Genomic DNA, 10714 nt, shown 5'->3' with positions numbered 1-10714 from the left:
CTGTCGCAATTTTATTATATCAAAATGGGGTCATGGGTCAAAAAAAGGTTGGGAACCCCTGTCATAAGTATTATCAGAACTTCATAGATGTATGAGGATGATGTAGTACTAACAACATTACTACCATCTCTGATGGCTGTAGCCTACTGCACGGCGAACTTGATTGGTGGGTGAATGAAGTAGAAAGAAACAGCCAAACAGGCAGCAGGGGAAAAGACAATCCAGCAGTCAATAAAACTAAATCAGAAAAACAAAAGCAATTTACATAAAGCTATGATTTTATTTAGTAAAGGTGAAATATTTATAAATGAATATTGTTTGAAGAGCTCAATGAGACCCAGATACCAGGTTTACCAAATAAAGCTGGTGTTAATGAATAAATACGGGTGAATTACATAAAACAATACATTAACCTTTTTTTTTAAAGCAAAAATATAATTTGAATTGGATTATTATTATTTGAATTGGAAAGTGTACTAATTGTAAAGTTCTCTTAAATCACTAATAGTGAGAAGAATACATTTTTTACCTCGAAAACAAATGTACTCCTGATACAAATGACAGAAAATCTATCATTTATGTACATTTCTTGAAAACTATTCTCACGCTCTCCATCTCTCATGTGGATGTTCACATCAATGGAGCATTTACTTTAGCTAAGTTGGAACTCCTAACAAGAACTTAAAGATCTCAGTTGTTTAATATAAAATCAAAATATGTTGACTAGTCCCGATTCACAGTCAGCTTATAGCACATACACGAGTCACGGCAGCAGTTACCCGTAACCACATATCACCTAACCCAAACCACAAGAAGATGAAACATGACCGTAACCTGGTGATTAATGGCAACGTCACTCTCTTAGACAAACTACCCATTTCTCCCCAGGTCTGGGGCCTAAATACTGTACATACGATTCTGTAAGTGACTGACATTTCAACAAGACAGGGCACAGTCCTCACAATAGAAAATGTAGAATCACTGCGGACAGAAACTATCAGGTAAGCTAAGCAATGTGCTAGTGAGGATACAGCAGCCACCTTTAAATCAGTCATTTATTTATGCAGCACATCCTGTTACTGCTGGACAGGACATGGGAACTAGAACATATAACACTACCATATATGGAAGCATTGAGGTGACACAATGTGTGTGTGGGGGAGGTGTACAGATCCTCTCAAGCTCTCAGGATGGATGGGGAGCGTTGCTGCACAGCTATTTTCAGGTCTCTCCAGAGATGTTAGATCGGGTTCAAGTCCGGGCTCTGGCTGGGCCACTCAAGGACATTCAGAGACTTGTCCCAAAGCCACTCCTGTGTTGTCTTGGCTATGTGCTTAGGGTCATTGTCCTGTTGGAAGGTGAACCTTCGTCCCAGTCGGAGGTCCTGAACACTCTGGAGCAGGTTTTCATCAAGAATCTTTAAGTACTTTGCTCCGTTCATCTTTCCCTCGATCCGGACTAGTCTCACAGTCCCCGCCGCTAAAAAACATCCCCACAGCATGATGCTGCCACCACCATGCTTCAACGTAGGGATGGTGCCAGGTTTCCTCCAGACGTGACCCTTGGCATTCAGGCCAGTTTGGCGAGGCAGCCAGCTCTAGGAAGGAAAAGTCTTGGTGGTTCCAAACTTCTTCCATTTAAGAATGATGGAGGCCACTGTGTGTTCTTGGGGAACTTCAATGCTGCATAAATGTTTTGGTACCCTTCCCCAGATCTGTGCCTCAACACAATCCTGTCCCGGAACTCTACGGATAATTCCTTCGACCTCATGGCTTGGTTTTTGCTCTGACATGCACTGTCAACTGTGGGACCTTATATAGACAGGTGTGTGCCTTTCCAAAATCATGTCCAATCAATTGAATTGACCACAGGTGGACTCCAATCAAGTTGTAGAAACATCTCAAGGATGATCAATAGAAACAGGATGCACCTGAGCTCAATTTCGAGCCTCATAGTAAAGGGTCTGAATACTTATGTAAGTTATGTCATTTCTAAAAACCTGTTTTCGTTTTGTCATTATGAGGTGTTGTGTAGATTGATGAGGAACAATTTTTATTGAATCAATTTCAGAATAAGGCTGTAACCTAACTAAATGTGAAAGAAGTCAAGGGGTCTGAATATGATTTTGTTGACTGGTACCAGGTACATTCAGACAAGTCTTGTGAGGCCTGTGGGCGTACTAGAGGAAAACAACTGACATGTGCGTGGTCGTGAGTCTCACCTTTACACATAGGGGTCATTTTAGTGTGTAGCCCAAACTGTTCGGACGCTACAGACAGAAGTTGGCAATTCGTCTGTACCGACTTCAGGCAAGTCCCAAGACGCTTGCGGGGGACGTAGATCAAAATGGAGAACACCATCGTGTTCGTGAGAGTCTCGTCTTTCCAAATAGGAAAGTGAATCAATGCCTTTTTATTGATATTTTTTGTGTGCAAATGTTCATGTTTTGCAGCAGTATTTGGTTCGACTTGGTGGACTAATCCCACTGGTATGTTACATTTCAGTTGACATCAAGGGGACTAAAGGGAACTCTTCACATATTTTTCTCTGTGCTCCTCTGAATTTATCGGTACTACACCTGCGAAAGTGACTCAGCTAGCCAACATCCTATCGAAAAAATATAAACTTTGATTCCATTTAAGGAACTGTTTCCAAAAATAGTACTTTAAAGCTTAAAAAAAAATCTCAATACAACTTGTATATACTTTCTATACATTTGGACAAGACGGGACAGTGAGTTGTGTCAGGGAACTTCCCACATAACATCAAGATACCACTGGTCTGCCACATGGAGGACGCGGCTGCACACTCCGTTGAAGAGCGAGGAAGTTTGAAACGTCATTCTAGAATGGCAGGCTTACGAGAAGCTGCTTCAGGATTGCCACATAGGCTATTTCCTCATTCTAAAATAGCATTCACATCCTCAAATGACGATTAACCTTTCACGCCGACAGAGTCTCGTGCTGCTCTTCTCAAGTGTGGTGTACAGCTGTCAATCAAGTAACATCATTATAATTCATAATTTCTTACCATGTGGTCATTCTAAACATACAGTGAATACATCTTTGCTTGTTGGAAACAATCATCAAGGTGCTCCTTGACTGGCTGACAGACCGATACCAGCAAGGAGCCAAGAAGGCAGAACAGGAAGAGATGAGAATAGTCAGTGTCAGGATAGTTTGGGTTGTTTTTTTTGGTCGTTGTTATGTGTTTAGTGTTTGGCCTTGTGTGTTAAAGCAGCGTTGGTGACTTTTCTTAGGCAGAAAGTCACGTCCGTGTTCCAGTTTCCCCACTGTCCATCCAGGGACAAAGGCCTACACCTCTGGCCTCCAGTGAGAGGTTATGTGGGAATGTCCTGCCATTGGCGGCGTGTCTTTAGTTCAGTCGTTGGCTACGCCTGATTGGCTGTGCATGTGTCCTCAGCCCGGTCACAAGCCATGTCATAATGGCTGTTTGTGTCCTCAGGTCCTGCCAGCTTGTCCTCTGAGCTCTAGAGTTTTTCTCTGTGCAAAGACATACAGGCTGCGTGTGTCTAAAAGTTTGTGTGTGTGCAACTGAACTTGCGTGTTTATGTGCGTGTTCGTATTTGCACGTACTGTGTGTGTTTAAAAGTGTGTGTGTTTCCATGTGTGAGACTGTGTGCGTGTGTGTGTTAAATGGTGTGTGTGATGTAGAAGATAAACTCCATGTCCATGGCTGTCTGTGGTACGCTGGCCAAGCCTCCGTGGATGACGGGGATCAGAGCATTGTCCAGCTCGTTCATATAGCGCTGGGGTAGGAGCCTGCCTCCCGAACCCGCCTGGTACTCCACCTGGGACGCACACAAACGCAGACAGAGTTATAGTATGACTGTACTGTTCAACGGGCATACAGTCACTATGTTTCAGAGATGGAACAGTAACACCGACTAGTACAATATTTTATTAATACAGCCATCAATAAAATCTAAATTATAGATATTTTCATACACACATTTGTCCGCAAGTGCCTGGTAAGAAGAGGGGCAATACCCAGTCCCTTTCATAGTGTATTGCTTGACACTTTATAGTATGTTATTTACCATGTCTGTTTGTGTGGAGACTCGGAGGGCGAGGGAGTTGATGCCGCTGGCTGACAGGACAGAGAGGTGAGGGGTCAGAGCACTACAGCTGGCCACAGCCATCTCCCTCTGGAACACACTGCAGGACGGCAGCACCGCAGACAGGATCACGTCTGGATTCTTCAACACGTAGAACACCTGGAGGGAGGGACAGGCAGAGTCAGATAGACAGACCAGTGTAAGTGAGACTGAATTGTTTCAGAGAGTTGTGATGGTGAGAGAAGGTGAACAGAGCTCGGACTTCACATGTAGGTCAATTGTTATTGTAATACACTGTTGACCCCAGAAAATGAATGTCCATGCAAATGGGCAATAAAAGTAGTGTATCGTATGAACTGTGTGTTTCCTACCTCAGTACACCTGATGGTGCGTCCGTCCGACTCAAACTCTGTGTCCTGCTGAATCCTCACACTGTGGACCCCCTCCAGAGGCTTCCCGTCCACACCACTGGTCACACTGTAAGGACACAAACTAATTAACCAATCATGCACCTGGGAGAAAATCCCCAGTGTGTGTGTGTGTAAATGCACGTGCGCGCATGTGTGTATTACCCTTACCCAGCGTTGACGGGAGCACTCCAGTCGACCCAGCGCACGGTGATGTTGTCCCGGAGCTCCCCTCCGTCGGCCTTGCCACAGGGGATGTGGAAGTCCGTCTGCAACCTCAGGGCGGCGCGCAGGGCCTCCATGGTCTCTGGGGGGATCTGCACCATCAGACCGTCCTCCACGATGCTCGACTTGGCGATGAAGCCCGACGAAGCCTTCAGAGCACCGTTGAATACCACGAAGCTGGCCCCCGTAACTAGACAATAAGGTCACAGACTGAGTAACACTGCAGGTATATAAACAGTTCAGTTCTATTCAGGTTACATGGAGGCACTGGCTCGAGTCACTGGCCTGTGACCTATAGGATCTAAGGTCATGATCTAAGGTCACACCTGCTTCTTATCAGAGTCATATTCATTATACACTAAAATGAAGAAAATGGACTAAAACAGGAAGGAACTACCTGAACTTGTCCACAACTAAACATTTTGTGCCCTCTTGAATTCGGGCTCGCGAGTGGCGCAGCGGTCTAATGTACTGCATCTCAGTACAAGATGAGTCACCACAGTCCCTGGATTGAATCCAGGCTGTATCACATCCGGCCGTGATTGGTAGTCCCGTAGGGCAGTGCACAATTGGCCCAGCGTATTCCGGGTTTGGCCGGGGTAGGCCGTCATTGTAAATAATTGTAAATTTGTTCTTAACTGACTTGCCTAGTTAAATAAAGGCTAATACATTTAAAAAAAATACGACCCTGTTCTTTGAAAACAAAAAACAGTCCTCTGACCTCTAGTACTGACCTGTGCGTGTCTTTCCAGGCTGGCTGTTGGCCTGGCTCTGGTAGTTGCCCTCGTCATTCTGGAAACAGACCAGGTGGGAATCGGCCTCCGAGCTGAAGCCAGCGCCCACACTGATCACATGCTCGTTAGATGCGTTCACCACCTTCAGCATCTAGAAAACACACAAAAAGTTATACATGCATCGAAACACATATCTCCAGCTCTTTCGAACACCTGGCTTAGCATATTAGCATAGCCAAGCCTTAGCATAATCATGCTAATTAGCTCTAATGCTACTGGTCCTGATGTTTGCGGACGACTAATAGTCAGTCTCCTGCATGCTGATGAAAGTGCCCATGACCCTGTTGTTAATGATTTTGCTAATATTGGTGTGACAGTGAATTCTTACAAATTAATATGACAAAAACCAAAGATATGTGGTGTATGGATTTCAGGCGTCAAACCCCTACCCCTAGAACACTATCGTCAAGGGCCAGGTGGTAGACACTGTAGACAACTACAAGTATCTTGGCACAATGACTGATAATAAACTGAACTTTTAGTAACACTGACATGTTGTGAAAGAAGGGCCAACAATGCCTTTTTGGTCTCAACTCCGTTTCCTGAGTTTCCTGACTTGTCCAGGTTGTCAAGTTGTACATAGTCGGTCTTAACGTTTTCTTTGATTTGCTGGTACTGCAACCTTGGTGTAAAAGCAACAAAAAAAAATGCACTAACTAGAGTAGTGAAAGTGGGCAGTAGGATCTCAGGAGTTCAGCAGACAAGTGGTGAAGGCAGGCAGAATCCATCCTGTCTGACTGTGCCCACCCTCTACACCATGAGTTCCAGGTTTCCCGGTTTAGATTAACCAACTGTTAAGATTAACAGGTCTTAACACTCCTTCACCCCAATGGCCATTGCCCTTTTGAATACAGGGAAGAGAATACAGGGAAGAGGGGGTGGTAGGCTAGGGATGATGACGTTGAGGATGGCGATGGTAATATGTTGTTGATGATTAAGGGGATATGTTGATGTTTTCGTCAGCACATTGTTGACATGTTGTTGACGAGATTGAACTAAGAATGCACACACTTTGGCTTGCTATACTTGTGCTGCTGCTTCTGTCATCAATCATAGGCCTTGAGAAAGTATTCACACCCATCGACTTGTTCTACATTTTGTTGTTACAGCCTGAATTTAAAGTGGATTACATTGAGATTTTTTGTCACTGACCTACATACAATAATGTCAAAGTGGAATTATGTTTCTACGATGTATATTTTTCTATAATTAATTAGAAAAGTCAATAAATATTCAACCCTTTTGTTGTGGCAAGCCTAAATAAGTTCAGGAGTAACAATTTGAGTAACAAGTCACATAATAAACTGCATGGACTCACGCTGTGCGCAACCTCTTCTCTGTACCCACACATACAATTATCTGTAAGGTCCCTCAGTCAAGCAGTACATTTTAAAAACAGATTCAACCACAAAGACCAGGGAGGGTTTTAAATGCCTCGTAAAGAACGGCACCTATTGCTAGATTGGTAAAAATAAAAACAATCGGACATTGAATATCCCTTTGAGCATGGTGAAGCTATTAAACTTTGGATGGTGTATCAATACACTCAGTCACTACAAAGATACAGGTATCCAGGCAACTCAGTTGCTGGAGAGGAAGGAAACCACTCAGGGATTTCAACACGAGGCCAACGGTGACTTTAAAACAGTTACAGAGTTGAATGGCTGTGATAGGAGAAAACTGAGGATGTATCAACAACATTGTAGTTACTCCACAATACTAACCTAAATGACAGAGTGAAAAGAAAGCCTGTACAGAATAAAAACATATTCCAAAACATGCATCCTGTTTGCAACAAGGTACTAAAGTAAAACTGTAAAAAATGTGTCCTGAGTACAAAGTGTTATGTGGGGGTAAATCCAATAAAACACATTACTGAGTACCACACTCTATATCTTCACGCATAGTGGTGGCTGCATCATGTTATGGTTTTGACTTACATCTGCTTGAAAATCTATGGCAACACCTGAAAATGGTTGTCTAGCAATGATCAACAAACAATTTGACAACGCTTGAAGAATTTTGAAAATAATAAATTGGCAAATGTTGCACAATCCAGGTGTGGAAAGCTCTTAGAGACTTGGCAGCTGTAATCGCTGCCAAAGGTGCTTCTACAAAGTATTGACTCAGGGGTGTAGATGCTTATGCAAATTAGATATTTCAGTATTTCATTTTCCAAAAATGTGCAAACATTTTTAAAAATAGGTTTGAATTTTGTCATTATGAGGAATTGTGTGTAGATGGGTGAGAAAAAGACATGCATTTAACCCATTTTGAATTCAGGCAGTAACATCAACATGTGGAATAAATCAAGGGGAATACTTTCTGAAGGAACTGTATATTTGTATTGATGGCTGTCAGCCCTGTGACTTGATGTACCCTCTGGGACAATAAAGTTGAAACTTTAACTTGTCCTTCAAACCAGATAGAAACAAAATAGACATACCAACAAACTCAAGTCCTGTAATGCTGTGTCTTACCTCAGTAAAGCTACTCTTGGGAATGTCTATGTAGCTGTGGCCCATCTCCATGTGGATCCTCAGGCCCTCCACGGCAGGCAGACTGTACTGGTAGTTCCTCAGGTCCTGGAAACAAAAACGCAACACAGAACTTACTTGAGGGCATTAATAGCATGTGACCTACTACATTCTCTCAGACATATGACATGCGTCATAGACAATCATTTTTGAAAAGACTAACACACACAGTATCTTAAGATGTTTCAGAGCTGTAACAGACAGGGTATGATAACCCAGTTAGACCAGCCCTCACAGGCTCCTCTCTCCCAGCAGTGAAAAGTTGGCAGGGAACCAAACTACTGCGGTGTCTCTCCCACAGGAGTCCTGATCTAGCTCTGTGTGTGTCATCCCGGTCCTCTGTCGGCTGGCCCTCACCTGAACTCAGGAGCACTGCACAGCATATGCTGGCTCAGTGATCATCACAGAGGATCAGGGAGATTTCTCTTAACTTGGCTTTAAATCAGGGCTGGAGACCTACTTTTACTGCGTAGCTTCGGTTTGATGTGAATTGTTATATTCAACGTTTGGATCAAATTGCAAAAAGAAGAAAAGATGCTCTGAAGTGTACAATAAAATAATTTGTGTGTGTGTACTTACAGCCAGCAGGTTCATGATGGTGTGTCCGGTCTCTCTGAACACAGTCTCTCTGAAGCGGACGCTGACCAGCGTACTGGGGTACACTGCAACACAACCCACATAGGGTCAAAGGTCACTAGAATCAGGCTCAACATCAGTCTAAACACTTGTTGCAATCATTTCATTATTATTTCATCAGGTCATTACTGTAAACTATGGCCACGTTTGTAAAGTAGAGTCAAAGTAAGAGGTGATCTCAATAGTCTACAGGCTAAAGCACATATCTAGGTCTTGGCCAAGTTCAAAAGTTTGAAACGTCTATCAGAAAAACTGATATAAAAGAGTAGGAAGTGTACGTTTTTACTCAAAGTAACAATGTGGTCAAAGGCTTAGTAACTTAATTGTAGATTCCCCACACGTGGGGGCCGCATGATATCTGTGAAGTGGGCTACCAGAGTTTTTCAACCTGAGCTTAGTACTAGGGTGCTACAGTAGCTGACTGTCCTGTTGTGATCATTTCCATCTGCCTGGAGCCTTCCCCCGATCGCTATCTTATTGTTCACTTTTCCCCTCGTCTCCTGTGCCCAAACGCCCGCGTCTGGATTATTGACTCTGGAATTGATCTACTTTGGATTTACCTCAATGTATCACAATTGGATTAGCTGACTCTCCCTTGGCTAGTGAAACAGACTCTCCCTCTGAAGCGCCTCTCTCATTGGCTCTTCTTTGGTAGCTAACTCAGCCGTCAATCAGTAAGTCTCCGCTCTCTCTACTTTAGATAACTGCGAATACCGGTAACATTATTTGATACCTGGTTAGATGGCACTATGTATTTCCAAAACTTTGGTTTACTTTAAAGTAGCTGTAAGTTTGGTGTTGATAGCAACTAGCTGACTCATGCAGTGCTAACGTAACATTAGCCTGTTGGTAGGGTTAATGTTACCAGGCTAGTTGGCTAGCAAACATGCAAGCTTATTTGTAACAATAAATTCATAGAGAATTTGTTTGCAAATTGGCAAAAATAATTTGAAGTTTTACATTTTAAATTATTTCTGTTAGAGTTTACATTATAGGGAATAGGCTGGCTTGACTTTGACACTCTAACTGGATTTATGTAATAACTCGAAAAATAGAAAAGTCTTGTAATTTTGCATTGGTACTTCTGATGCAGATATGAATGCAAATCCATATGTAATGTTTATGAAACTATTTATACATGCATTTATTACCACTGAACCTAGACAAGGCTAGTAACTGTTGGGGGCTCACCACTGTGTTCTGCTCCCAGCCGTAGAAGCAGTCTAAGGGGGAAGACCTTGGCCCAGGGCACCTCCAGCCTCTGGATGAGCAGGCCACAGAGGAAGGGCTGTGGAGGCAGACAGAGGCCCTCCAGGGCCTGAAAGGTAGGGGAGAAGAACAGCACCCCGCCGTGCTCCTTACTACCCAGGAAACTACCTGTGAACGCCACGTTGCCCAGCTCCTCCACAAACTTCCCTAAGGGAGGGGGAGAGACAGAGGTCAGTGTGTGCAGAGTGCAGAGTACCACTTCAGCGCGGTGGCAGCACGCTATGCAACACCCACACTGCTCAAATCATAGGCAAATGCACCTTTTTTTGTGCCTAATGATGTTGGCAGAAGACCGCCTCAGTAGAAATGGTAGGCTATAGACTTATGGGTACTAAACTGGTTGCTATTCAGTAGATTACTAGAAATATGTTTAAATGTACAAATCAGGGCTCCCCCTAGGATTTTGATGGTTGGGTAGGCCTTAGGTTGGGTAGGGGGTAGGACCTAAGGGGGTCAGTCAACTCCCAACATTAGGAAACTGGAGCATTTTGTATTTTTGAGGAACCGGTAACTGCGATTTCCTGAAACCTAGGGCTCTATCTTTGGCTGGCGTTAAGGCGGTGATCGTGTCAAACGCACGCTAGTTAGCAATTTCATCATGTAAAAACTAGCGCACTGGCATTTTCCAGCCCTAACGCCAGGTTCGACAATTCACCCGTCTTTTATCTACTCGCTTGCGCTCAGATGTGCGGGGTGGAAATATTTTAGGCATGTCCTTAAAAACGAGATCAAATTTCAGGCACCGCTGATAAGGATATTTAAGACCCA

At 43.6% G+C, this 10714-nt stretch overlaps 1 protein-coding gene across 2 annotated transcripts in view; it reads right to left on the bottom strand.

The window, feature by feature from the left end:
• Nucleotides 1-260: 260 nt before the first annotated feature.
• The window catches only part of LOC139387980 (zinc finger FYVE domain-containing protein 16-like), a 44656-nt gene continuing 34202 nt past the window's right edge, over nucleotides 261-10714 (bottom strand). For both annotated transcript variants that reach the window (XM_071134431.1, XM_071134432.1), the window contains exons 9-16: nucleotides 9869-10093; nucleotides 8621-8703; nucleotides 7985-8089; nucleotides 5445-5595; nucleotides 4657-4900; nucleotides 4450-4555; nucleotides 4061-4237; nucleotides 261-3811 (exon numbers count right to left, since the gene is read on the bottom strand). In XM_071134431.1, the coding sequence (XP_070990532.1) occupies nucleotides 3653-3811; nucleotides 4061-4237; nucleotides 4450-4555; nucleotides 4657-4900; nucleotides 5445-5595; nucleotides 7985-8089; nucleotides 8621-8703; nucleotides 9869-10093 (1250 nt within the window). In that variant the 3' untranslated portion in view covers nucleotides 261-3652. The remainder of the gene's footprint in view (nucleotides 3812-4060; nucleotides 4238-4449; nucleotides 4556-4656; nucleotides 4901-5444; nucleotides 5596-7984; nucleotides 8090-8620; nucleotides 8704-9868; nucleotides 10094-10714) is intronic.

This window comes from Oncorhynchus clarkii, chromosome 29 (genome assembly GCF_045791955.1).
Source record: "Oncorhynchus clarkii lewisi isolate Uvic-CL-2024 chromosome 29, UVic_Ocla_1.0, whole genome shotgun sequence".
In the NCBI taxonomy this organism is placed as follows: domain Eukaryota; kingdom Metazoa; phylum Chordata; class Actinopteri; order Salmoniformes; family Salmonidae; genus Oncorhynchus; species Oncorhynchus clarkii.
Note: the sequence above shows the minus strand (reverse complement) of the source record. Positions and strands in the feature narration are given on the sequence as shown.